Raw genomic sequence first — 25,018 nt, forward strand, 5'->3', positions numbered from 1 at the left:
AAAAAATAAAAGACATGCTGTTCATCTACAACTACAAAAATATTTTAAAAAATAATTATAGGAAATAGCCAGGTGCTGTGGCCACACCTGTAGTCCAAGCTGCAGGAGCCTGAGGCAGGAGGATTGCAAGTTTGAGGCCAGTCTGGGCAATTTAGCAAAGACCATATTTCAAAATAAAAAACAATATAGCTCAGTAGAACACTCCTGTGTTCAATCCCCAGAACCACAAGAAAAAAATCACAAAACCTAGCCCCAGGAGGTCAAGATCAGTTGCTATGTTACAACCAGGAAAAGACAGAGAAAAACCCTAAGGAGCACGTGGTCCTCCTACCCTTGCCCCGCACCTCCTTTCCCTCTCTATGGAAGCCCTTTCTCAGTCCTGAGTTCCCTGGGATGGCCTTTTTTGGGGAGGGGCTAGCCCCCCCCCCCATTTTTCAGGGCTTGGCCCTTGAATGACCTCATTTCCTTCTCATCAGCTCAGGTGGAGCAGATGGACTTGGTTCTGGCAGGCAGAGAGTCCTCAGAGCTTGGGGCAAGGGCACGTGATGCCAGCCGTCTGCTGTGGGTGAGGCTGGGCTGGCCGTGGGCTGAGGAGTCGGCGGATCTCCCCACTTCCCCTTGTGGCCAGTGTTGGGGAGGCACTCTGAGCCCCTGGAAATGCCTATAGCTACCGCTGCCTTTTCTACTCATTGATTACAGGGAAGGCCATCAAATGCAGATCAGAACAGCCTTTTCTTTTTTTCCCATTGGGGTAAAATAAATATAACATAAAATTTCTGTTTTAGCTCTTCCCAGGTCCACTGTTCAGTGGTGTTGGCCAGCACTCCGTCCACCCACAGGATTCTCTCTTTTCCTCATAAGCACATTTCCAGCCCCTGCCCAGCTCCCTGCATCCACCACTCCACCTCTGAATCTGGATTTGGTGACCCTGGGGACCTCATGGATGTGGGATCCCACAGCACTGTCCCCTTCACCTTTGCTTCTTCAAGCACAGTGTCCTCAGGGTCATCCAGGTAGCAGAAGGTATCAGAATATCCCGGGGTTTTTTGCAGTGCTGGGGTTGAATCCAGGGCCTCACATGTTAGGCAAGTGCTGTGCTACTGGCTGCATCCTCAGCCCTTTTTATTCAATTTTATTTTGAGACAGGGTCTCGCTAAGTTGCTCAGACAGGACTTGAACTTGCCATCCTCCTACCTCAGCCTCCCCAGTGGCTGCAGTCCTGAAGCAGCTCGACTAACTAGAATTGTATTTATTTATTTATTTTGCAGCACTGGGGATTGAACCCAGTGGGGCTTATCACTGAGTCACATCCTCATCCCTATTCATTGATTTATTTTTAATATTTGTGTTTTACTTGTAGATGGATGCAGCATCCTTATCTATTTATTTTTATGTGTGGCTGAGGATCTAACCCAGTGCCTCACACATACAGGGCAAATGCTGTACCACTGAGTGCCAGCCCCAGCCCCTTTTTATTTTTAACACTGAGACAGAGACTCACTAAGTTGCCTAGGGCCTCACTCAATTTCTGAGGCTGGCTTCAAACTTGTAATCCTTCTGTCTCGGCCTCCCGAGTTACTGGGTTAGTGGTGTGCTCCACACACCTTGCCACCAGAATTCCCTTGCTTCTTAAGGCTGAATAGCACTCCACTGTGTTTAAGCCATGTTGCCTCTCCACCCTCCATCCATGACACTTGGGATGCTTCCACCTTCCAGCTGCTGTAAGCCTGAATGGATGTGTATCTGTCTGGGAATTCAGCTCTTTTTATTTTATACCCCAAATTGGAATAGCTAGATTCTAAAGTAATTCTTTATTTGTTTGCTTTATTTGTTTACCTAGGTGATTGAACTTGGGGATACTTTACTACTGAGCTGCAGCCCCGCCCGCTTTTTACTTTTTCACCTTGAGACGGGGTCTTGCTAAGTTGCCCAGCCTGGCCTGGGACTTGCCATCCTCTCTCCACTGGGTGTGTTAATCAGCTTTTTGTCACTGTGACCAGAATGCCTGACAAGAACAACTTGGAGGAAGAAAAGCATATTTGGGGCTTATGGTTTCAGGATTCAGGCCTTGGTTGGCTGACTCCATAGCTGTGGGCCTGCCTGAGGTGAGGCCGAGCATCATGGCAGAAGGACCCCGGGGAGGGCAGCTCAGGACTCCAGTGATCACAGAGAGTAGGAGGGAGAGAGGGAGGGAGAGGGAGGGAGGAGAGAGGGGAAGGGAGGGAGAGGGAAGGAGGGAAGGAGAGGGAGAGAGGGAGGGAGGGAGGGAGGAAGGAGGGAGAGGGAGGAAGGAGAGAGGGGGAGGGAGGGAGAGGGAGAGAGGGAGGGAAAGGGAGGGAAGGAGGAAGGAGGGAGAGGGATGGAGGAGAGAGGGGAAGGGAGGGAGAGGGAGAGAGGGGGAGAGGGAGGGAGGGAGAGGGAGGGAGGAAGGAGGGAGAGGGAGAGGGAAGGAGGGAGGGAGAGGGAGGGAGGGAGGAAGGAGGGAGAGGGAGAGAGGGAGAGGGAAGGAGGGAGGAAGGAGAAAGAGGGAGGGAGGAGAGAGTGGAAGGGAGGGAGAGGGAGAGAGAGGGAGGGAAAGGGAGGGGAGGAGGAAGGAGGGAGAGGGATGGAGGAGAGAGGGGAAGGGAGGGAGAGGGAGGGAAGGAGGAAGGAGGGAGAGGGATGGAGGAGAGAGGGGAAGGGAGGGAGAGGGAGGGGAGGAGGAAGGAGGGAGAGGGATGGAGGAGAGAGGGGAAGGGAGGGAGGGAGGGAGGGAGAGGGAGAGAGGGAGGGAGGGAGAGGGAGGGAGGGAGGAAGGAGGGAGAGGGAGGGAGGGAGGAAAGAGGGAGAGGGAGGGAGGGAGAGGGAGGGAGGGAGAGAGAGGGAGGGAGGGAGGAAGGAGGGAGAGGGAGGGAGAGGGAGACAGGGAGGGAGAGGGAGACAGGGAGGGAGGGGAGGGAAAGAGGGAGGGAGGGAGAGGGAGGGAAGGAGGAAGGGAGAGGGAGGGAGGGAGGGAGGAGAGAGGGGAAGGGAGGAAGAGAGGGAGGGAGGGAGGGAGAGGGAGGGAAGGAGGAAGGGAGAGGGAGGGAGGGAGGGAGGAGAGAGGGGAAGGGAGGAAGAGAGGGAGGGAGGGAGGGAGAGGGAGGGAAGGAGGAAGGGAGAGGGAGGGAGGGAGGGACACAGAGAAGACAAGATATAATTGCCAAGGGCATGCTCCAGTGACCTACCTTCTCTACCCATGCCCCACCAACCTGCAGTCACTTCTCAGTGAGTCCATTCAAAGTATAATCCATCAATGGATGGATCTGCTGAGGAGGTCACCATTCTAGTTGCTCTAAGCCCCACCTCTGACCCTCAATACTCTGTAGACCATGCTTCTAACATGGGAGCTTCCCAGGGAACTTTCCAGATCCAACCTATAATGCTGGGATTTGGCATGCACCCCAATGGGCCTGCATCTGACCTCTGAGGAGCTCCCACCCGCCTTCACGCCCAGAGCTCAGTCCTCTCCCCTGGGCCCCCAGGCCAGGGCTCAGTCCTCTCCCCCAGGCTCCCAGAGGTCTTCACACCCAGGCTTCAGTCCTCTGCCCCAGGCTCCCACAGGACTTCACACCCAGGGCTCAGTCCTCTCCCTCAGGCTCCCAGAGGTCTTCACACCCAGGCTTCAGTCCTCTGCCCCAGGCTCCCACAGGACTTCACACCCAGGGCTCAGTCCTCTCCCTCAGGCTCCCAGAGGTCTTCACACCAGGGCTCAGTCCTCTCCCCCAGGCTCCCAGGCCAGGGCTCAGTCCTCTCCCCCAGGCTCCCAGAGGTCTTCACACCCAGGCTTCAGTCCTCTGCCCCAGGCTCCCACAGGACTTCACACCCAGGGCTCAGTCCTCTCCCCCAGGCTCCCAGAGGTCTTCACACCCAGGGCTCAGTCCTCTCCCTCATGCTCCCAGAGGTCTTCACACCAGGGCTCAGTCCTCTCCCTCAGGCTCCCAGAGGTCTTCCCACCAGGGCTCAGTCCTCTCCCCCAGGCTCCCAGGCCAGGGCTCAGTCCTCTCCCTGCAGGCTTTCAGAGGTCTTCACACCCAGGGTTCTGTCTTCTCCTTCAGGCTCCCAGAAGGCATAAGCCAATTCCAGAGAGGAAGGTTTGGGGCCCTACCATTTGTCTTAGAGATTTTCTTTGAGAAATGGTTGAGTTTTGGGGTTGGAGGTGTGACGTGTGCGTACATACACACCATGTGAGCATATTATGTGTACTATTGTGCCATTTTCCTCTGAGTAAGTAGAAGTGTGGGAGTGGACTTGAGCGGATGTTAAGGGATGAGCCTCAGTCTTCTTCCCTAAGGTGGGCAATCACTTCCTCCCTGAGGGCCACTGGATATCTGCCTAGATATCTGCCTCTTCCAGGAGGAAGCCACCTCGGGCAGCTGTCTGCTTGTTGAAGCCCTCGACTTCAGCTGTGGAGTGACTGGCGGCCGCCACGGCCTCTGGAGGACCCCGGCATGGTGGCTGGTTCCTGCAGGTGAGCTCGTCTCCTGGGAGTCAGCTGAGTTGACCCACTGTGGAGTTGTAGTGGCTGCGGTGACTGTGTGTCAACTAAGTGTCATGCACATTGGTACCAATTCCACGTGAATGAGAATGGGTTCAATACCCTAAAACAATACTGTCCGGGAGCAGCCAATGACCGAGAGAGAGAACAGGGACATCCGGGAAGTCTCATGGCCTCTGCTCTCAGGCGGCAGTGTCCCTGAGTCCCCTTGGGAGGAACTGAGTGTGGATGCTCTGGCCTAGTGTGGCAGTCCTGGCAGCACCAGCACTGGGCAGGGCCTTCCCATGGGCCCAGCTGGCATGAGCGGTTGTGCCCCGCTAAACGGTCAGATCACTGTCACCACTGGCTTTCGGTTAGCCAGCCTGACCCCCCAAATGATACGTCTGTGTCCCCATCCCCAGGAGCTGAGAATGTGGACTTGTTTGGCAAAAGGGCCTTTGCAAAAGTCCAGAGGCAGAAACCCAGGCGTGGGGAGGGCCGTGCTCCGGGGGCCTTCCTGCTGCCTCAGCGACCCTTGGCTTAGGGCCACGTCTCCCAGCCTCCGCCTGCATCGGCACTGCCCTCTGTCTTCCTCGTCCCTCTCAGGACACTGTCGTTGGATCTGGAGCCCAGCCCAGTATCCAGGACCATCTCAGCTCCGGGACTTGACCTTTGATCATGAGCATGAAGACCATGTTTCCAAGTCAGGTCCCAGTTAGATTCCAGGTGACGCCTCCTTTAGGGGCTCAGCCACCAGCAGAACCAAGCTGTAACGCAGTGCAGGGTGGGGCCATTTCTGTGAGCTAAGGTGTATGTGGGTGGACACACACAGGCCTGCCTGCTGGTTACAGGGGCTGGGTGACTCCGCTGGCCGGGGCCCTGGGCTGGGAGGGACTCAGGCTCAGCTTTCCCCTGATACACGTATGCAGCCTGCGGGTTCAAGTGACCAGACACTGGCTTTATTATTGAAAAGGAGGCCTGGGAGGGAAGGAAGCTGCCAGCCCCTCCGGTACCCCCACGTGTCCGGGAAGGTTCTGTGGGACCGAGGGTGCAGGTCCTGGGCTGGCGCCCAGCACTGTGCCAGGACAAGGGCTGCCTCTAGCCTCCCAGGCCCTGACCCTGACGGAGACCCAGCCTGACGCGGGGCTGCTGGGAGAAAGGCACAGACGGGGAAGTTGGTCTGAAAAGCTGAGCATCCTGGTGACTTTGTGTCTCGGGGACCCTTGGCAGACTCGTGCATCTTTCCCAGGATGCACAGTGTGCACTCACTGTGCTCACTGAGCATGTGCTGACTGTGCTGTCCCTTGCTAGGAACTGAATCTTGTCCCCTGGATTTAGCCCTAACTCCCAACAGGATGGCATCTGGAGGTGACGTTTTAGAGGAGGTCATGAGGAGGATCCTTCAGGAAGAGCTCAGTGCCCTCATGAGAGACACAGGCCAGGCACCATGGTGTACCCCTATTGTCCCAGCCACTTTGGTGGGTGAGGCAGGAGCCTTGCAAGTTCAAGGCCAGCCTGGGCAACTTAGGAGACCTTATCTCAAAATAAAAAAGTGGAGCTGGGCACCATGGCTCACGCCTGTAATCCCAGCGGCTCAGGAGGCTGAGGCAGGAGGATCCGTGACTTCAAAGGCAGCCTCAGCGATGGTGAGGCGCTAAGCAACCCAGTGAGACCCTGTCTCTAAATAAAATACAAATAGGGCTGGGGATGTGGCTCCACGATTGAGTGCCCCTGAGTTTAATCCCTGGTACCCTCCCCCCAAAAAATAAGTGGGAAAAAGCTGGGATATAGCTCAGTGGTAAAGCCCCCCCAGGTTCAATCTCCAGTACCTAATAGTAATAGTTGTTGTTCCCCATAAAGTAAAATGTAAGAAGACCATTGTTTTGGACCAGACTTCTGCACGGGTTGGAGAGTGGGGCAACAGACCTGACTAAAGTGACCCAGGCCAAAGCTCCACCACCCAGCGGGAAACTAAGCCATTTATCTGCCATCCAAGGAAATGGAGATTAGAGACAATACCCACTTTCCCCGGCACGGCACGCTGTTTCCACTAATCTGTTATTTTTCTGCTCTGCTTCCTTTAGTCTTTTCCACCTGTATATCAGCCTCTTCCCTCAGCTCAGGAACGCTGACTTAGAATCACTAAGATGGCAGGGGAGATCCTCCAGCTCTACTGGAACTCTGTTTTTTCAGGTGCTGGGGACAGAACCCAGGACCTTGCACATGCTAGGGCAGCGTCTGCCACCGAGCTGCCTCCTCAACCCCCCATCCAGGGAGAAGATAGGTCTCCAGAAGAGGGTCCCAGGAATTCCTGGAGAGGGGAAAGTGGACTTAGAACCAGTGGGGTCCTTGGCTTGAGAATTCCAGCTCTGCCACTCAGAGACTATCAGGGAGAAGGTGGGCTTTGGGGGCTCCCAGCTCCTCTTGTAAAGGAGAGTTGGTGAGGGTGAGCATGGGAAAGTGTGTGGGGTGACGTCAGTCTCGGGGGCCTTGGCCGACCTGGCCTTACTATCGGGTCAATAGAAAACGCTGGGAAGTCCCCTACATTATAGGTTTCTTAAAATATCACATCGCTCTGCTTAATCTCCTCACTGGAGGGCTAGTGAACAGTACACAGCAACTATTGTTTTGATTTTTTTTTTTTTTTTGTAGTTGCAAATGCTCAGAATGCCTCTGTTTCTTTTTATGTGCTGCTGGGCATCAACCCCAGTATCTCACGCGTGCTAGGCAAGCGCTCTGCCCTGGGCCCCAGCCCCAGCCCCACGGGCAACCATCTTCATTGAGCGAACTTACAGGTAACTGAGATTCACAGATAACCCAGGAATTTGGGAGTGACAGCCTGGAAAGGTATGCGGAACTTCTGGACCGAGGCTGTTTCCTTGGCCTGCCCCCAACCCCCTGTCCACCCTTCCTTCTACTTCTGCCCTCTCTCACTCCTGCAGATCCTGGTGGTGAGGGAAGGGGGGGTGGAGGGGCTGCAGGGAGAGGGCGGGGGCCTCGAGCAGCCCTGCTGTCCTCCCCTCTCTCCAGCAGACACAGACGAGTGCTGGACAGAGTGCTGTGGTCTCTCCATCTAGGCGAATGCTCCTTGGCCCTGGAGAGAAGGGCAGCACCGTCGTGCTCCATGGAACAAGCCCGTCCCAGACCATGTGCCGGGCCCTTCCGGGCATACGAAGTGTTCAGAAGGGCCGATGCGTGGTTTCCTGGTTCCCCGTGCTGTGGAGGGGACCTTCAGCAGGGGTGGGCTGATATGCCTGGCGGCATGGCACCCTCCCTGGCTTGCAGGCACACCCACTGTCCCCAGTGTCCAGGGTAGTGTCTGAGGGGGGGCATGGATGTGGCAGCGCCTGGCCCACTGTGGTGAGGAGTCACCTTTATCAAACTCAGTGGCCAGGCATGGGCTCCTGTGAGCCAGGAGGCTTGGCTGGGGTACCTGGGGAAAGCTCCCTGCCTATTGGGTCATACCGGGTGTAGGGGGCTGCACAACCTGTCAGACCATGTGGGTGGCTGGTCTAGCACTGAACGGGGTGTGGCATCCGGCGGTCACACTGCTGGATAGCCCTGGTCTTCTAGGGTACAAGCAACTGTGTCTTTGTGCAGGGGTGTGTCTCTCCACATCCCCAGGGATCCAATTACCTCATCTGTCCTTGTAACCCTGCCCACCTTGACCTTCATTGGGTGGGATTTCCTAAGAATTTAGATTCCCCTATCCAAAGCATGCTTGCTCCCTCTCACCAGCCTCTTGTGTAGTTCCTCGCTCTCCCGTTTGGAGAGCTTGAGGCCGAGGGCAGAGGAGCCGTCCCGGAGCTTGGTTTAAAGAAAAATTGTGTGTCTGCCTTGATAATTTTCCTGAGTGACCTTGTTAGCCGTCTGTGCTGGATGCAGATGGCAGGACCACACCTGTGCCTAGCAAGGTTGGAGCTGGCTTGACCCAGGGTCCCTTAATGAAGGTTGGCCGTGCCTGGCCCACAGGTCTGCTTAGGCCCAGCATCTCTGTAAAGGGCTCTCAGAAATGTTTTCATTTCCCCCTCTCTGCAGTGCTGGGGATGGAACCCAGGATCGTGTTCATACCTGTCAGGCAAATGCTCTGCCACTGAGCTGTGCCCCCAGCACCACCAAATCTGAAAAGAAGCCTGGCACAGTGGCTCACACCTATAATCCCAGAGGCTCAGGAGGCTGAGGCAGGGGGATTGCGAGTTCAAAGCCAGCCTCAGCAAAAAAGTGAGGCGCTAAGCAACTCAGTGAGACCCTGTCTCTAGATAAAATACAAAATAGGGCTGCAATGAGGCTCCATAGTTGAGTGCCCCTGAGTTCAAACTCTGGTACACCCTCCCCCCAAAAAGACGATAGATGATAGATAGTATAAAAAAATCTGAAAAGACACAAACTTAGGGTTGAAAATTGTATTCATCTTTCTGGGTGAGATAGTGCACACCCCAAATCCAAACTTCAGGCAGGAGGATTGCAAGTTTGAGGCCAGCCTCAGCAATTTAGCGAGGCCCTAAGCAACTTAGCAAGACCCCGTCATAAAATGAAAGCTAGAAAGGGCTGGAGAAGTGGCTCAGTGTTAGAGTGCTTGCTAGCCTTCGTGAGCCCTGGGTTCATCCTCAGCACCTCAAGAAATAATGGTGTGTGACGTTCAGTACGTTTTTATGGCGCCAGGAGCCAGTGAAGGCCAAGTGTGGCACTGTACCTCTGTGTGGTGCCACAGAGCTGCCCAAAAGCTGGTGTTGGGGTGGGCACTGGGAAAGCTGGATAAAGAAATGCTAATGCAGGCCCAGGGCGGAGGGAGGGCGGCTAGGGACTGGGATGGAGGTCCTTCAGAGCAGTCTCTCTGGTGGCTGAGGGCATCCGTGGCTCTGGGCGCCTCTGGGCTGGTCCTCAGAGTCAGCTTCCTCTGCCCTGCTGAGGGTGGACTCAGGGACCAGCACAGCCTGTGGCCAACCCCTGAGCAGCATGGCAGCTGCAGGGTGGGCACCTGAGCCCGGCTGTCCAGCAGCCTGCGGTGCACCCTGACGGCAGAAGGCAGAGGAGCTGCTCCTGTAGCACTCCCACCCCAACCCAGCACACCCAGACCCTTGGAGGCATCCAGGCAGCTTCCTTCCCTAGGCAGAGCCGCAGAGTGCTGCGGCTTCATCTTAGGCTGGCTTCAGGCTGGCCACAGGGTGGGCACCAGTGAGAGCCAGGCCCCACCTAAAGTCCTTGGGGGCCACTGAGCTGGGGACAGGCTGCTGCTTGGCATGCCCCAGGTTCCCAGGGCTGCCCACAGGATCCTGGAGACTGCAGGAAGACTGTGATCCTCACTGCGCACGCAGCCCTTGGCCTGCCCACTAGGGGGCAGTGCTGCCCAGCCCTTCCCAGGGGCCGTGGCAGATCCAGGGGAGGGGTCAGGGAAGAGGAGGACAAAACACTGGACACCTGGTGAGATTTGAATTTCCAGTAAACAATAACTTAAAATAGGACGATAGGCCCCCGCATCGCCCCGGACATGTTTATCTGAAACTCCAGTCCACCCCCAACCCTGCTTTCATTTCTGAAGCCTGGAGGCCCCACCTGGGACCACAGAGGTCACTTTGGGGTCGGGGAGGCTGCTCCCCAGGACCAGTGGGCTGGAACTACAGTGCTTAGCTCTAGGTGGGTCACCAGGAGGCCACACCTTCCCTAAATGTGACTCAGTGACTCTGGCACATATTTGGGTGGGGTGGGGCGGGCAGGGTGATGGCACAGCTCCTGGACCTTGCCTGTCACGTCTCAGCAGAGGTAGCAGGGCTGGGCCCACTGGCCTTTACTCAGGACTCCTGGGTTGAGGCCTTGGTGTTATGAGGGGTGTGGTGAGGATCAAAGGCCAGAGAAGTGAGCCTGCTCGCTCCGAAAGGAAAGGACGCTGCACTCAGAGTTAGTGTGGACTCCTCTGGACTTGTGCAGTGCATGACCTGCACAGCTGACCTGGGTGGTCCTGTTCAGCTTCTCTGCTTCCCTCTTCACCTCCTCTGCCTGCCAGGCTTCCACAGCTGCATGGCTGTGTGCTCCTGCTGGGGACTCCTCGGTTTCACTTAAGTCACGAATCCACCTGGAATTTAACTGGGTTTATGATGTGACGTGAGCTGAGTCACTTTTCCACTCTTCCAGGACCTCCATGGAAAACCCTACTTTTACATTTGTGTGCTGGTGAACACAGTGGGTGGAGCAAAGGCCCAGACAGCCCCCGACCCTGGGACAGGTCTCTGTGGGACAGAAGGGAGCCACTGAAACTACGCTTGTCACTGCGCCCTCTTCAGGACCATTGTGTTATTGCACCAGGATTTCCATCAGGCCAAGCCAGCCCTCCACTCTGTCCAGGGGCAGGCCGGCGGCTGTCCACGAAGCCTGTGTCACTTGGCCACCAGTGTGGGCACCAGGCTCAGTGCAGCAGTCCCATGCTCCCTTCCCCAAGATCCCAGCCACTGCCCCCTCTGGAGCATGTTGCCTGCCTCTGATTCAGGGCCACCACCGGGCCCTACCCCAAGGACACAGCTTGCCCTTGACCCACACAGGCAGCAAAGCCCAGAGCCTAGGCCTGGCTGGCTGGCAGGAAGATGGGGAAGTGAGGGCTACCCAGTCTCTGCTGGACTCCTTGGAAGGCCTGTGGGGGGGCTGGGTTCACCTCCTAGGGCAGCTCTGGGGCTGAGTGGTCAGGGGCCTGGTGGGTCCGTAGCGACTCTCTGAGGAAGAGACTGAAGCAGCGCTGGGCTCCTCTGACCCAGGACATGGCAGCCTCCATTGGGAGACTTGACAGAGGAGGGGACAGTGGCCTGCAGAGCAGAAGAGCCTGCCGAAGGTTGCTGGGCAGCAGTGGCAGGTGGGGCCAGGCTGCCTGCTGAGAGCCTGTGGACAGTCCTCTATCTCATCTCACCATAGTGGCCTTGTGAGGGGGAAACAGCTCCTGAAGATGGGGTGAGCCCCAGGCTGGGCCTGCCAGGCTGTGAGTTCAGGCCAGCGCCACCCAAGGCCCTTGCTGGCCACAGTGTGGAGAGGGCCCTGGAGTGCGGACACTAGCCAATGAAGGACCTGTCGGGTGGTATGGGTGTGCAGAACTGCTGCAGACCGGGGCCCTCCCCCTCCCTGTCACAGCCTGCAGAAGGGACCTTGGGTGGTGGGAATGGAAGCCTCCGGAGCCAGGCAGGGTGGGTGCGGGGCTCTCCCGCCAGGCAACAAGAGGCTGGCCCGGGTGAGCACTGAGCTTGGCTCCCCTGAGCCGGGGCAGGGCAGTCCCTCCCCTGTGAGGAAGCCAGGGGTGAGGTGGCATGTTCTGAGGCCCCCATCCTCCTGCTCAGTTGGCCCGGAGAGCAGCCAGTGCAGCTGACTGCCCGGGGATGCCAGCTGGGCCAGGGGTCAGGTGGCCCAAGGCCTGGAAAGGCTCTGCCCGGGCCTGGAGACTGTCACCACCACCCAGCTCACACAGTGGGGCCACACAAGCTGCATGCCATGTCATCGTCACAATGCCCCAAGGCCATATCACTGTCCCCGTGCACAGATGGAGTCAGAGGTCCAGAGGAACCAGCCTGAGGTTCCCCGGGGGCACATGGCAGCTCTGGGATGACCCTGGGCTCTTCACCTCTGCACTGAGCCTGAGCAGGTCACACAGGCTGGGAGCCCTGGGGTGTCCCCTCACCCTTCCTGGGGAGGGGGTTGCTGGGTGAGCCTCCCACCAAGGGCAGTAGGTGGCAGGAGCACAAAACCGTCTGCTCTGACACTTCTGCCAGCGAGCTCCCCCTTGCTACCCGAGGATGGCATAGGTGGGTGTGGCCAAAGGGATGCTGCTCTTCTGTAGAAAAGGCCCTTGTCCTACAGCCCCACCGCCCAGGGCTCTGGCCCTTGGTCTTCTCTGGGTCCTCCCCCTCCTGTCTAATGGGGGCTGTCCACCCCTCCGCCGTTCTCGGCCCACCGTGGGCTTGTATGCTGGCAGGCATGGCTGGCTCCTAGCAGCATGGCCTCCAGTCCTCCACGGGAGCTTGCTCCTGGCACTGCTGCTGCCGTGGCCCAGGAAACTGGCCTGTGTGCCTCGCCTCATCTATTTTTAAGCACAGGCGCATGAAAGATTCACAGGCTGCTTTATTTACAGGTGGCAGGGATAGTGTCGGTCCCCTGAGGTTCGTCCACCGAGAGGCCTGAGGGGCGCGCAGGCCCCAGAGCCCACCTGAGTCTGGGCACTGCCTCCCTCCCTCCCGCTCCAGGCTGGCTTTGCTCTCCTCCACAGGAGCCTGGACTCCTGGAGCTGCCCACCCTCTGGCCCTGGCCCTGGGAGGGGCTGAGGTGCCCTCCCCTCCCAGGAGTGCATCCCGAGAGCACCTCTTGGGCAGGTCTGGAGGAGGGGCAGGGTCACAAGGTTCTGCCTCAGAGAGCCCAGGGCAGCTGCTTCCTCTGAAGCATATGGGTGAGGTGAGTGTCCCCATTTCACAGACACAATCAGGCGTCACTCAGGCGTGGGGTAGCCCAGAGCCTAAAGCCAGGTGGACCAGAGTTCAAAGCCCACACCCACACCTTTCCCTCCTGGCTATGGCTGCAGCTGGGTCAACAGCCACCTTGCCTCTGCTTCCCAGGAGGGGAGAGCCACACATCCTTCCAGACCCCTGCCCAACTCAGGAGAAGACAGAGGTCCAGCACCACCTGGTCCTGGTAGAGCAGGCCACAGCAGGGCCCAGGGGCAGGGGTGGATGCCAGCACACCCTGTGCCTGGCTTTCCTCCCCTCTTGACCTCCCCTACTTGGTGTGGGTCCTGTGGGCCTCAGGATGTCCCAGCTCAGCCTTGTCACCTGCTGTCTGGCCAGGTCTCAGCAAGTGGTTAGGAGGACTCTTGACTGCCCTTGCACTTGGGAGAGCCACCTGGCACAGGTCCACAGGAACCCACCCACCTAGCTGGCCCTAGGTGGTGAAGGCTTAGGACACCACAGTCCCAGCCAGCCACCAGCACTGTCCTTCCCCACCACACTTGGATGAACAGGGTAGAGACAACAGGTCCCCTCTGCAGTTGAAATGCATTAATTTTAGAGAGATTTTCTTTTCTTGGTTTGCACCGGCCCCAGGGCGTCTCTGGGGCTTCACTTCTGCGGTGCAGCAGCACTCATTAAATACTGCCTCCTTGGCCAGACCAGCCTTTCCCAGCCCAGGCCCCCTCCTGGGCCCTGTCCGCTTCCAGCTTCCACGGGAGGAAAAGTTTTCTTTCAACCTTGTCTAAGGGGAGGGAGGAGCAGGGGAGGAGGTGAAGTTGGTGACAGCCTCTTCAGGAGGTGACAGGCAAAACTCAGCGTTTCTGGGAACCGAACTAGGTGGTCCAGAGCCCTCACCTTCATGTTGCCCCTACCACTTCTGGGAGCAAGAGGGTAGGGTAGCCCCCTAGCAGTGGGAGCCCCTCTGGGATGCAGTGGCAGGGGGTACAGTGACTGACAGCCTCCTCATCACTCCCTGCTGGCAGCTCACCTCTGGGAGCCTCAAGTCCCCATCTATAAAATGGAGATGCACTTGGTATTCTGGGGAGCACTTAATTGATCATCTATGTTTGGGGCATTGTTGCATGTACCAAGGTGGAGGGAAGGCAAAACAGATGTGCTCCATTATGGGAAGCGCTGGGAAGAATGAGGGCCACTTTAGAGAGTGGTGGTAACTCAGGAGGCTAAGGAGTCAGACCAGCCTGGGCAGCATAGAAAAGGGTGGCAGCTTGGGAGTTAAGGGGCAAACAGGAAAAAGCCCTGGAGGGTGCTGCCAGGGCTGGAGACTGGGCTGCGCAGTAGAGGTGAAGGGCATTAGGGTCCCCAGCCCTCTGTCCACTACCAACAGCATCCACAGCATTCTCTCCTGGGTTCCTGCTGATTTCCCAGGAAGCTGAACATGCCACAGTTGGTCAGCAGCCATGCTCAGCCCCCAGGCACAGCAGCACCTGGGGCTGGGCTCTCAGGCCTGGGGGCCGGCAGACCCTTTCCAAGACTGGACAGAGAGAAAAGCCAGTTTGCTCAAGCGGACACAAAATGACCATTAAGGGTTCTGCCACAAGAGAGCTAGAGAATGTGCCGGTAGGTGTTTTCATAAAATGCCTACAGATGTGACACAAATGGCTAGACGTTCTACTTTACAGAAAAACAGAAAACAGCAGTTTCTGGGCAGGGAAGCCCCACCCACTCATGTGAAGGGCACTTGGCTGAGGGCTGAGCACAATTCTGAGGGGGAGGCTGCAACCCTGAGACCTCCAGCTGGTGTGACAGAGGGCAGCAGCGTCGGGGAACTGCAGAAAACCCAGGGGTCCTGCCTCTGTCTGTCTAGAAAGGGCGCTGTTTTGCTATCTCCAGCTGCTCCCTGGGCAAGTGACTGCTGGGGTGCTTGAAAGGTGGAACCAGGAATACCTATAGCAGTATCCCCTCCTCCCAGGGTGACAAATGCTTTTGCCCAATTGAGTACCAACTGCATTGCCCAGCTGCCAGGCTGGTCATCCGCTGAGCGGAGCCCACGTGAATGCAATCGCCTGATAGCCACCGCTGGCTCTGCACCAGGAGCGGTGACACACTGGGGCTGGCACCCACTAGGGAACCCCTCCAGCCCCGCCCAGAATCACGCCCCAGTTTGTCACCTCCCCCAAGCCCCAACAAGCAGGGTGGCCTTCCACAGCGCCCGGCTCAGTCTCCCTGCCCAAGGGGACCCAAAAGGGTCAGGCATCCTGCCAGGTGGCCAGCCAGGTGACCATTGGTCACTCAGTAGCAGTTCAAGGGCTCCTTTGTGTAGTGACGGACTGGCACGATGGTCACGTCCTTGGGCCGCCTGTAAGCCCTAGGGGAGCTGTGTCTCTGGGCCCAAGGGCGACCCAGGGGTGGGGCACGCGGGCGGGCAGAGGCAGAGCCCGGGGAGCCGGGTACCCGACTGGGGTCCCAGGTGGGGTGGAGTCTGGGCTGAGCCCTTGTGACCCGAGGCAATAAGGGGTGGGCGCCCCGGGCGGGGCGGCGGGCGGGCCAGTGCCCGGGGCGTGGGGCGGGGCAGGCGGCCGCACCTAGCCCGCCGCGCCGCGCGCCTCCCTCCACCGGCCGCCCCGCCCTCCGCCCTCGCAATAAGGGGCGCGGGGAGCGCGGGCGGCCGTCGGGGCTGGGCGCGGGCCGTGTGCGCGGCGGGCCATGGACCTGTGGCCGTGGCTGACGGCGGCGCTGCTGCTGCTGCTGCTGCTCGTGCAGCTGAGCCGCGCGGCCAGGTTCTACGCCAAGATCAGCCTCTACTGCTTGCTCTGCCTGTCCGTCTCCGCCGTGGCCTCGGCCGTCTGCCTGCTGCGCCACGGCGGCCGCACCGTGGAGAACATGAGGCAAGCGCCGGGCGCGGGCGGGTGGGGGAGCCCGCCGCCGCCGCTTCCGCTTCGCTAACTTTCCGCTCCCCTCCCCTCTTCCTGCCCCGCCCGCCCGGCGGGGAGCGCGGCCCGGGCCGGCGCCCGGGACCCGGGAGCCGGCGTCACAATGTCCCCGCGCCCTTGCGCCGGCATTTCCTCAGCTCTGGCGTCCCTGCGGCCGCCGTAGCGCGCCGGCTGGCGGTGGGGGCACCTTTCTGGGAGGAAGGGGTTGGGCCGCGCGGGGAGAGGCCCGTCCTGCTTCACCGGCGGGGAAACTTTCCCCAGCGCCACTGGACGGGGCGCGCACGCGGCAGAGAGTGATCCTTGACCTCTCCCTGGGTCCCCTGCTGACGCGCAGGTGACAAACGTGTTTCTGCTTCCTTCTCTTGGGCAGGTGGGGAGACCTGAGAGGCGCTACTTCCGTGTGGAGGGAGGGAGGTGCTGGCCCCTGCGGCCCCCGCCAGCACTCGCAGGGACGGGAAGGAATGTGGCAGTTGCCGACAGTTTCCTCTGGACACCTCTCAGAGCAGGGAAGCTTGGCCCTGGGGTTGAGCAAGGGAAGAGAACAGTTTGGGTTGACAAGAACCGTTGGTGGCTGCCTGGGAGGAGCCCTTCCTGCCCCTTCGCCTGTTCCCCATCCCCAGGGACTGTCGCTACATTTCTCTCTGCCCTGTTTGGACTGTCCAGCTGGTGGCTTTTGCAGTGGCCTCTTGGCTTTGGCCTAGGATGGGGACATTGTGGTCCCTGAAGCCCCACCTCCTCCTGTGTTAACAGGCACAGTGGGTGAGAGGGTGTCCTGACTTTCCATCATCTCTGCCCTTTGTGGGTCTTGGCAATGGAGGTGACACTGCGCAGTCTGGTCCATATTTCATTATCTCAGGCTCTTCTTCAGGGACTTGTGCTTTGCCTGAGAAGCCCAGATACAAAGGGTGATAGAGAGTGGATTTGAGGAGCAGAGCAGGGGTCTGGTGGGTGTTTTGTGACGACCCATCTCCTCTCTGACCAGTGTCCAGGGGAGCAGACCCCAGGGGCAGCCCAGGCATTTCCCTTCTAATAGGTAGTTCATCCTCAGGACAGATACCCTAGGCCATGCACGAAACACTGAAGGCCTGATGTGCAAGGGCCAGCTCCCCTGCAGGCTGGAAACTGCCTGGGGAGATAAAAGAGGTTCCCTTGGGGGAGCCTCCCTAAGTCCCTGGGCACTTCAGAGCAAAGTGGAGGGTGTGGACCTCAGGAAGGGCCCACTGAGTCTGGAAAGTACCAGGCAGATATGCTCCTTGGGGGGTGATATCCTTCCTAGGCCAGGCCAGCAGAGGGTTCTGAGGCCGCAGGTGTCCTGGGCCCAGGGCTGGGCTCTGTTTTCAGCAAATATGAAGTGGGAGTCCCTGGAACCTTTGTAGCTCCTTGGTGTCCTCTCCACCAGCATGTCCTAGTCTGGAGAGGCCTGGCGGGCTCTTCCAGGTCCGTTGCTGCCCAGGGGCCAAATCCAATCACCAGCTACCCTCTCTGAGGGTGGGTGAACCCAGCAGGCTAGCCAAACCAGCACTGTCCCACCTTCTACCCTGCCTGCGCAGCCAGGGGCCAGAGAGTCTGGCCAGCTAGAACCCTCAGGTCCCTAGAGGCTCTCCTGGTTGGCACCAGGTAAAGGGCCCACGGCCTCTGGGACACTGCTGGGTAACACAGGTGTTTGTTTCTGCCCACACATGGGTTCCCTAGGGAAGGGAGGGCTGGAGGGTGGGGCAGGGCTGGAGGCCCAGGAGCCCACAGCCCTGCCTTCTGCACCAGACTCCCAGACTCCCTGTGACGACTCCCAGCAGTGAGGAAAAGTGGGTGCTGTGAATGGGAAGGCCTCCAGGGGCAGGCACAGGGCGGGTTGAAAAGCAGGGAATGAGGGGTGCAGTCCCTGGGTGGCTGGTCAGGGAAGGGAGCCAGGAGCATGGGAGGTGGAGACTCGGGAAAGGGCCCTCCTGTGTGCTGCAGTGCCCCCATTGCTCAGACCGGGAGCCCCTCCCCCTGGTGCTCCCTTTCTGGGACACTGGTTGGAAAGCTCCCTGGTCTGATGAAGAGACTGAGGTTCAGAGGCTTGGCAGTGAGATGGGAGGAGGAAAGGTGAGTGTCCAGGGTCTCAAAGCCAGGGTGAGACACCGCTGGGGTTTGAACCCACAGGCGGTGGCTCCAAAGTGCTCTTGGCTCTCCCTCTGTGCCCACCCCAGCGCTAGGAGCTGGAGGCTGATGCCTGGGGAGTCCTGGACTGGAGAGGGAGAGCAGGGCTGCCCCTCTACTCCCTTTCCACTTCTCCTGGGCGGTGGCCCAGGCATGGGCCCTTCCTCCGGGTTCCAGGCAGGTGCCCACAGAGTCCTTCCCTGTGTGCTCCTAGGGCGCTAGGGCAGGGTGGCTGGGAGATGCCTCAGTTACACCCACACACGCAAGAAGTGAAGCCCAAAGAAGCTCTGTGTTGGCTGAACCTGTCCTCAGGAGGCCCTGAGGACAGGTTCAGCCAACAGGGAAGATTACTTTCTTGGCCCCAAATTCCTTTGGGGGCCCCACCCTTGGCCCCACCATCCTTAGGGTCCCAGATGCCACCGTGGTGGTGGGAGAGGAAGGCGCCAGCAGAACTTCTTCTTGCACCAAGTGGCCAGGACATGGCTGCACAGCAACTTGTCCCCTGCACCTATGCACCTAGGGAGTGGAGAAGGGCGTTGCTGGGCCCTGGGTCCTGGGACAGATGCATGGACAGGACACAGTGCTTTGCTGGGCCCTGGTCCCACCTCCCCCATCCCCCATTGCTCAGACCGGGAGCCCCTCCCCCTGGTGCTCCCTTTCTGGGACACTGGTTGGAAAGCTCCCTGGTCTGTCAGGGGCCTTGCTCAGGCCTCCTGTACCCTGGCCATCAGTGGTCCTGCCTGCTCTTTGCCAGCAGGGCTGCTCTGAGTGAGCCCTCCCAGGTCCTCTTAGCCTTCTGGCCAGTCTTGCCCAAAGAGTATGCCTGGGTCTCCAGGGAGCAGACCAACCCAAGCCCAGCAGCTGAGGGCAAGGGTCAGTTGGTGGCCGTCCACGAGGACAGCCAGGCTGGTGGCCTGGTCTCTGGCCTTGAACTGCCTCCCGCTGCTGGAGCAGGTGCTGGCGGGAGGGGCTGGGAAGGTCGTGGCACCCTTTACTCTGAGTTACTGTGGGTTCTTTCTTGCTGAGTCCTGTCACAGCCGCCATTGGTCCTCAGTCCAGGGTCACCAGCCACCCAGCCTCCTGGAGTGGCACTCTTCTGCATCCTTCCCCTTTCCCAGGTGGTAGCAGAAACTTAGGAGGTCAAGGGCATTGCCCCAGGCCACATCAGGGAGCCAGGCCCCAAGTCCCACCTGGCAGCTGGCAGCAGTAATTCTGGAACACTGGGCTGGGCACTGGGCACAACCCTTGGGCTTCAGGTGACCCCAGCCCAGGATGGTACAGTTTACCTTCTGTTTTACTGCAGTTTAAAAAGTGGGGGCTGGGGTAGAGCTCAGAAGTAGGGCGGGTGCCTAGCATGCATGAGAGCCTGGGTTCCATCCCCGTACTGGAAAGAGAGAGCAAGAGAAAAGAAGAGGGGCATGGAAATTGGGGAATACCCCACTGCCAGAGGACCACAGTCCCTTTCCCGATGTGGCCCGAGACTCCCCCATGCGGCCGCAAGTGGAAGTGCCGATATTTGTAGTAAGGTTGAAGATTCTTTATCCAAAGTGCTTGGGACTAGAAGTTTTTCAGGTTTCGGATGGCTTTGAACTTGGGAAAGTTTACACATACATAATGACATATCGTGGGTACCCAAGTCTAGACACAGGTCATTTGTGTTCCGTGGGCATCTTGTACGCCTGGACGTAATTCTGTGGGTATTGCCAGTGTTGCCAGTGCACCTCTCTTTTGACTACTGCCTCTTGCATGAGGTCAGGTGTGGCATTTTGTACTTGTGTGGTCATGTCCAAAATCTTCAGGAGTTTGGAGCATTTGGAATTTAGGGTCAGGAATGCTCAATCCGTGTGAACCCTGTGAGTTCTGGGCTGGGATGTGGCTCAGTGCAGAGCCCTTGCCTAGCACCAAGTCCCTGGGTTCCACTCCCAGCACCAAGAACAAAAGTCATATGAATGCCCTCTGCAGTAAAGGGATCTCAGTTGCCGTTTCCTCTGCTTTGGTAGCTGAGAGATAGGCCTAGAGCCCTTCTGCCTGCCTCTCCTCACCAGGAGAGCTGCCCCTCCCTGGAGTCAGCCTTGTGGCAAGACAGCTGGTCAGGAGCCTGGGCTTTGGTCACAGAAGGACCTGTCCTGTGGGGTCTCAGATTCAGCTGTGGAGACAGGGCAAAGGCAGTTTCCAGGGCTTGGGCAGCGGGGCAGTCTGTGCAGGAAGGTGGGTGTTCTGTGGATGGACGTGGCGAGGGCAGCAGAGCAGGGTGAGCCTGCCTGATGTGCAGAGGTGACCCCTGAGGAGGGTCAGGGCCCTGTATGTGACGGTGTCTTTTGCCATGGTTGGAGTGGGACCCTGGCCGATGCCTGTGCTCTGCTGTGAGCCTGCGCTCGGAGCCTGGGGAGCTACTTCACTGACCTGTGGATGGGGTCCCTCTTCCCCTTGGGACTGGGGGATCACATGACAGGGCTGCACTCATCTGCGTGGACAGCGGAGGGTGTGGGGCCATAGCCCCCAGGTCATTGGGTGGCACATCCCCTGACACCTGCTGTCCACAGGGCTGGGAAGGATCAGGCTCCCTGCTGAGGGCTGTGGAGTGAGCCTGTGCCTTTGGGCTCTGTCTCCTCATGGGCTAACCTCCTGACTGGCAATGTCCTGTCCTGTCCCAGATATGTGCAAAGCTGGGCCAAGGCCACCCCTAACCCCACATCCCTCTGGCCTGGTCAGCACTGTGGACACAGTCTCTGGGTGACAGGACTGGATATAGGAGACTTGAGATGTCCCCTGGGAGGCCAGGCCTCTGCAGGGTGCTGGGACCCCTCTCACCCCATCTTGTCCATCATTAGCCTCACCCACTCCTGGGTGGGACCCACCTGCCTGCCAGGCACGCTCCCTTGGGCGAGCTGAGCAAGCATGGTGCGGGGAGGCCAGCAGCCCCGCCACCCCCAGGATCCAGTGCCTGACTCCTGAACCCTTTGTCTTGCCATCTGCTGCTGTGGCAGAGGCAGGCTGGGCCCTGGACAGCATCTTCTCCCTACCTGGCCCCCACTCCTTCCCTAGGCCTTAGGCCACGCCCCTGGCCACTGACCTCTGCTCACTGCTGCCTCTGTCCACAGGATCATCAGCTGGTTTGTACGGTCCTTTAAGTATGCCTACGGCCTTCGTTTTGACATCAAGGGCCGGGAGAACCTGGAGGTGGACCGGCCCTGTGTCATCATCTCCAACCACCAGAGCATCCTGGACATGATGGGTAGGCCACCAGAGGCATGCGTGCTCTGCTCCTGGGGGGGGTGGGCAGGTGAGCCAGGTGCTGGGCAGACATGGGAAGGGGACCTGGATGTCCCTCCAGCCACTGGCTTCCCTTAGGCTGGACAGTAAAAGCAACCGGCTGCCTGTGTCTGACACTGGGCACAGGGCTATACTGCAACCCAGGCTGGGTACCTCCCCAAAAGATGGTCAGGCCAAAGACCAGATGGAGTGCCAGGTGGGCAGTGGGGAGCAGGGGGTCACCTCTCTCTTTCCTGGTGAGGGGTCCATTTGGGATGACACTGTCCTGTCTCTGTCTCTCCCCCATGTTTCTGCCTCTGTCACTCTGTGTCTTCTGTCTTATCTCTGTCTCCCTCTCTCTCTGTGTCTCTGTCTCTCCCTGTCTCTCCATCTCCTGTCTCTGCCTCTGTGTCTCTCTCCGTCTCTTGCGCCTGTCTCTGCCCCTCTCTCTCATGGTCCTGGTCTCCCTCTGCCCCTCCTGGGTTGTCCCCTGCTGCCGGCAGGCCTCATGGAGATCCTCCCCAAGCGCTGTGTGCAGATCGCCAAGCGGGAGCTCCTGTTCCTGGGGCCAGTGGGCCTGGTCATGTACCTCGGGGGCGTCTTCTTCATCAACCGGCAGCGCTCCAGCACTGCTCTGACCGTGATGGCGGACCTGGGCGAGCGCATGGCCAAGGAGAATGTGAGTGTGGGCCGCGGTGTGGCTGTTGGCAGAAGGAGTCTGCGGGTTGCACGGGGCACTCAGGACCCACTCCACACTGCGTGGTCCCAGGAGGGGCAGCGTGGCCTCCCTGGGGTGGCCCAGGTGGCAGTGGACAGCCCGAGATATAGTCGGCTCCTCTCTCCCCGCAGCTCAAAGTGTGGATCTACCCCGAGGGCACACGCAATGACAACGGGGACCTGCTGCCCTTCAAGAAAGGTGCCTTCCACCTGGCAGTGCAGGCCCAGGTAGGTGGGAGCCCAGGTCAGGGTGGCTCAAGGCTGAAGGTGACTGATGGGGCTCAGGGATCCCTTGCACTGGGCGGGGACAGGGCCTCATCACCACATGCTGAGGTGGGCGCCCTTGGGCCCTCTACCACTGGGCAGTTAAGGTCAGTACTCCCTCCAGCCCAGGCAACTGGCTGCCCCCGGCAGCACCTGAGAGCCAGTGGCCTGCCTCAGTAGGGGGTTTTGAGGAGCAGGTACCAAGGCGAGGAGCCAGGCCTGCTTGCTGAGCCCTGTCTGTGCTGGCTTGTGCTGAGCACTCCTCCAGGGAGTGGGCTGGCCGGGATGGCAGGCTACAGAGCACATGGGCATGGGTCGTGGCCTCATGATCCTCAGCCTTCAGGGGCAGTAATGAGGCCCAGAGGTGTTGTGGGAGCCCAGGGGGTATCCACCATGGAGAAGGGATCTCCTGGAGGGTGAAGGGGGCCCACTAGCTCTTGCTCTATGCTGGGGAGACTCATGTTGGGGGGAAGCCACTGTCTAGGGTCAGGGAAAGGGTCTTCCGAACGCTAGACTGGTCACAGCTCAGTAGACGTATTCTCTTCTCTGCCCCTATGGTGGGTGGCCTCCAGTGCCCTAGTGCCTAGTCCTGAGGCTCTTCCCAGCACCCTGAGCTGACACAGAAGTTGCACCTAGGACCCACATGCCTGCAGCCACCCTGCTCTCTGGCCCGAGCCTCTAGCCAAGGGGTAGAAGACACTCCTGCCTGGGCCTGGGGCTGGAGTCATTTCTACCTTGCCAGTAGCCGTGGGGTCGGGGCTAGACTGGCAAGGCCTGGGAGAAGAGAGATTTCCCAGTCACCTGTCTCCCCAGGGCCTGCTCCTCTGCAGTCTGCCTGCCCATGTCCCAAGGTCCCATGACAGTCTGGGTTAATGATCATCCCCAGGTGCCACCTGTCACTGGTGGCTCTGACCCTGGGGCCTTCAAGGAATGTCAGGAGGCACCAGCCCCTCCCCTGGGTAGTGCTGCACTGGCCTCCTGAGTTGGGGGACAGGCGGGAAGGGAGGGTGGGCAGGGCAGGGCCAGGCCCGCTCAGCCTGGCGTGTCCCTGTGGCAGGTGCCCATTGTTCCTGTGGTGTACTCCTCTTTCTCTTCCTTCTACAACCTCAAGACCAAGCTCTTCACCTCAGGTGAGCCCCTGCCAGCCTCATACCCAGGGCCCCGTTCCTGATGGCTGCTCAGTGGAGTGACCCCACCGTGGGCCTGTGGCCCTGCGAGGGGGCTGTAGAGGGTCTGTTTTTCAGATGAGGAAACTAAGGCTCTAGAAGGGTGGAAGGGCCCAAGCAGGCTTGTAGGTGGGACCTGTGGAAGTGGTCACCGACCGTCCAGTCCTGGCGCTACATGGGCAGCCCAGGGAACCACCACTGGCCACAGAGCTGGCCTGTCCAGCAGTGCTGGCTTCAGGCGGGGGCCCTGATGCCACTCTTGCTTATCTGGGGGGGTCAGAGGTTGAAGGCAGTAGGGGAGGAGCCAAGCTCCATCTCCCCACAGCCCAAACTGCTGAGGACAGATGTCGGGGTCCAGTGGGGGCTGGCCAGGAGGGGTAGAGGGGGCTTTCTGGGGTGGGAGTGTCCTGTGTGGCCATTGGTGGTCACTGGGTGGGGGAGACCATGGCAAGCACCCGGTGCGCACTTGGGAGCAGCTTTATTGGTCACCATCGCCTCAGGACAAGCCCACAATGGCCAGGAGCTGGGTGGGCCCAGCCCTCCAGGTCTAGGTCTCAAGGCTCAGGCTCAGGACAGGGTGGCCGGTGGGGGCAAGGCTGGGGCAGCAGCAGGTGGCCCCCAGCTGCTGATACCACTGTCCACCCCAGGAATAATCAAGGTCCAGGTGCTGGATGCCGTCCCCACCAGTGGCCTCACCGTAGCCGACATTCCCAAGCTCATGGACACTTGCCACCACGCCATGAGGAGCACCTTTTTCCACTTGTCCAGGAATCCCCAGGAGAACGGGGCCATTGAGGGACCTGCTGTCCAGCCAGCCCAGTAGCCTGGCCATGGGGTGGGGGACCTGGGGCAGGGCAGGCGGGAGGCAGAAGACTAGGAATGGACAGAGGGACACCCCCTCCCAGGCTGCCAAATATCACCGTGTCTGGCTCCCCGGCTCCCGGCTCTCACTTGGACCCTGGAAGCAGGAAGCCCTTTGTCACTGGCCTCAGATGAAGGCCCCTGATGTCTCTTCCAGGAGTGAGCTGGAAGGAGCCAGCATGAGGGACCTCACCCTCAAGCCTGTGCCCCCAGGATCTGGTATGTGGCCTCAGGCAGGCTTAGCCCCAAGCCTTCGGGGGAAACTGAGAGCCCTGGGATGTCCAGACTGAGGCCACACCTCTGCCCTGGCCAGGTCCTGGTATATCTGCAGGGCCCACAGGGTGCAGAGTCAGGCTCAGGGGTCCAGGCCATGGCCTGCATCAGGCCTTCGGGGAGAGAAGAGGCTTGGGGGCTGGGACTGCCTGGTTTCACCCCGCCTGGGCCACAGGGAGCTGGAGGGCAGGGTCTGCAGCTCCCACCGGCTTCAAGGATGTCTGTGGGTCAGTGTTGTACTCAGTTCTTTTTTATAAATGAACTCTTGGAAGTAATTGTTGAGCTGTGGTCACTTAGAGGATGTGCAGGGGCTTCCCAGGTCTCTGTCCAGGGGCAATCTTCCAGGCTGCCTGTGCTGCCCCCTGCCCAAACTGCTGGGCTAGCTGCCCTCCCAGGGTCCAGTGAGAAGGCCTGCAGCCCCAGCAGGGTGGGCAGCCGTCACCCACAGTGCCTTCCTCATGGCTGTGTGGGGTTGAGGGGGCAGGGTGACTG

General features: G+C 59.3%; 1 protein-coding gene across 3 annotated transcripts; it reads left to right on the plus strand.

Moving 5' to 3' along the window:
* Nucleotides 1–4,454: 4,454 nt before the first annotated feature.
* On the plus strand, nucleotides 4,455–24,801 carry Agpat2 (1-acylglycerol-3-phosphate O-acyltransferase 2). 3 transcript variants are annotated; one of them, XM_058585908.1, is made up of 6 exons: nucleotides 4,455–4,489; nucleotides 21,095–21,228; nucleotides 21,749–21,924; nucleotides 22,095–22,190; nucleotides 23,284–23,356; nucleotides 24,040–24,801. In XM_058585908.1, exons 1-6 carry the CDS (start codon nucleotides 4,470–4,472, stop codon nucleotides 24,213–24,215), a joined length of 675 nt encoding a protein of 224 aa, XP_058441891.1. In that variant the 5' UTR covers nucleotides 4,455–4,469; the 3' UTR covers nucleotides 24,216–24,801. The 3 variants fall into 3 exon arrangements, with proteins under 3 accessions (XP_058441891.1, XP_058441890.1, XP_046321409.1); XM_058585907.1 differs by lacking the exon at nucleotides 4,455–4,489 and adding an exon at nucleotides 15,245–15,282; XM_046465453.1 differs by lacking the exon at nucleotides 4,455–4,489 and adding an exon at nucleotides 15,579–15,809.
* Nucleotides 24,802–25,018: the final 217 nt, after the last annotated feature.

This window comes from Marmota monax, unplaced genomic scaffold, assembly GCF_021218885.2.
Source record: "Marmota monax isolate L192 unplaced genomic scaffold, Marmota_monax_Labrador192_F-V1.1 WCK01_AAM20220418_F8-fsc00167, whole genome shotgun sequence".
In the NCBI taxonomy this organism is placed as follows: domain Eukaryota; kingdom Metazoa; phylum Chordata; class Mammalia; order Rodentia; family Sciuridae; genus Marmota; species Marmota monax.

What these genes read in the sequence shown, in the direction of transcription:
- Agpat2 (XM_046465453.1), top strand. Translation starts at nt 15,628, where the DNA reads ATGGACCTGTGGCCGTGGCTGACGGCGGCGCTGCTGCTGCTGCTGCTG. An exon ending in AGCGCATGGCCAAGGAGAAT is followed by an intron (nt 21,925 to 22,094) that starts GTGAGTGTGGGC and finishes CTCTCCCCGCAG; the next exon opens with CTCAAAGTGTGGATCTACCC. An exon ending in ACCTGGCAGTGCAGGCCCAG is followed by an intron (nt 22,191 to 23,283) that starts GTAGGTGGGAGC and finishes TCCCTGTGGCAG; the next exon opens with GTGCCCATTGTTCCTGTGGT.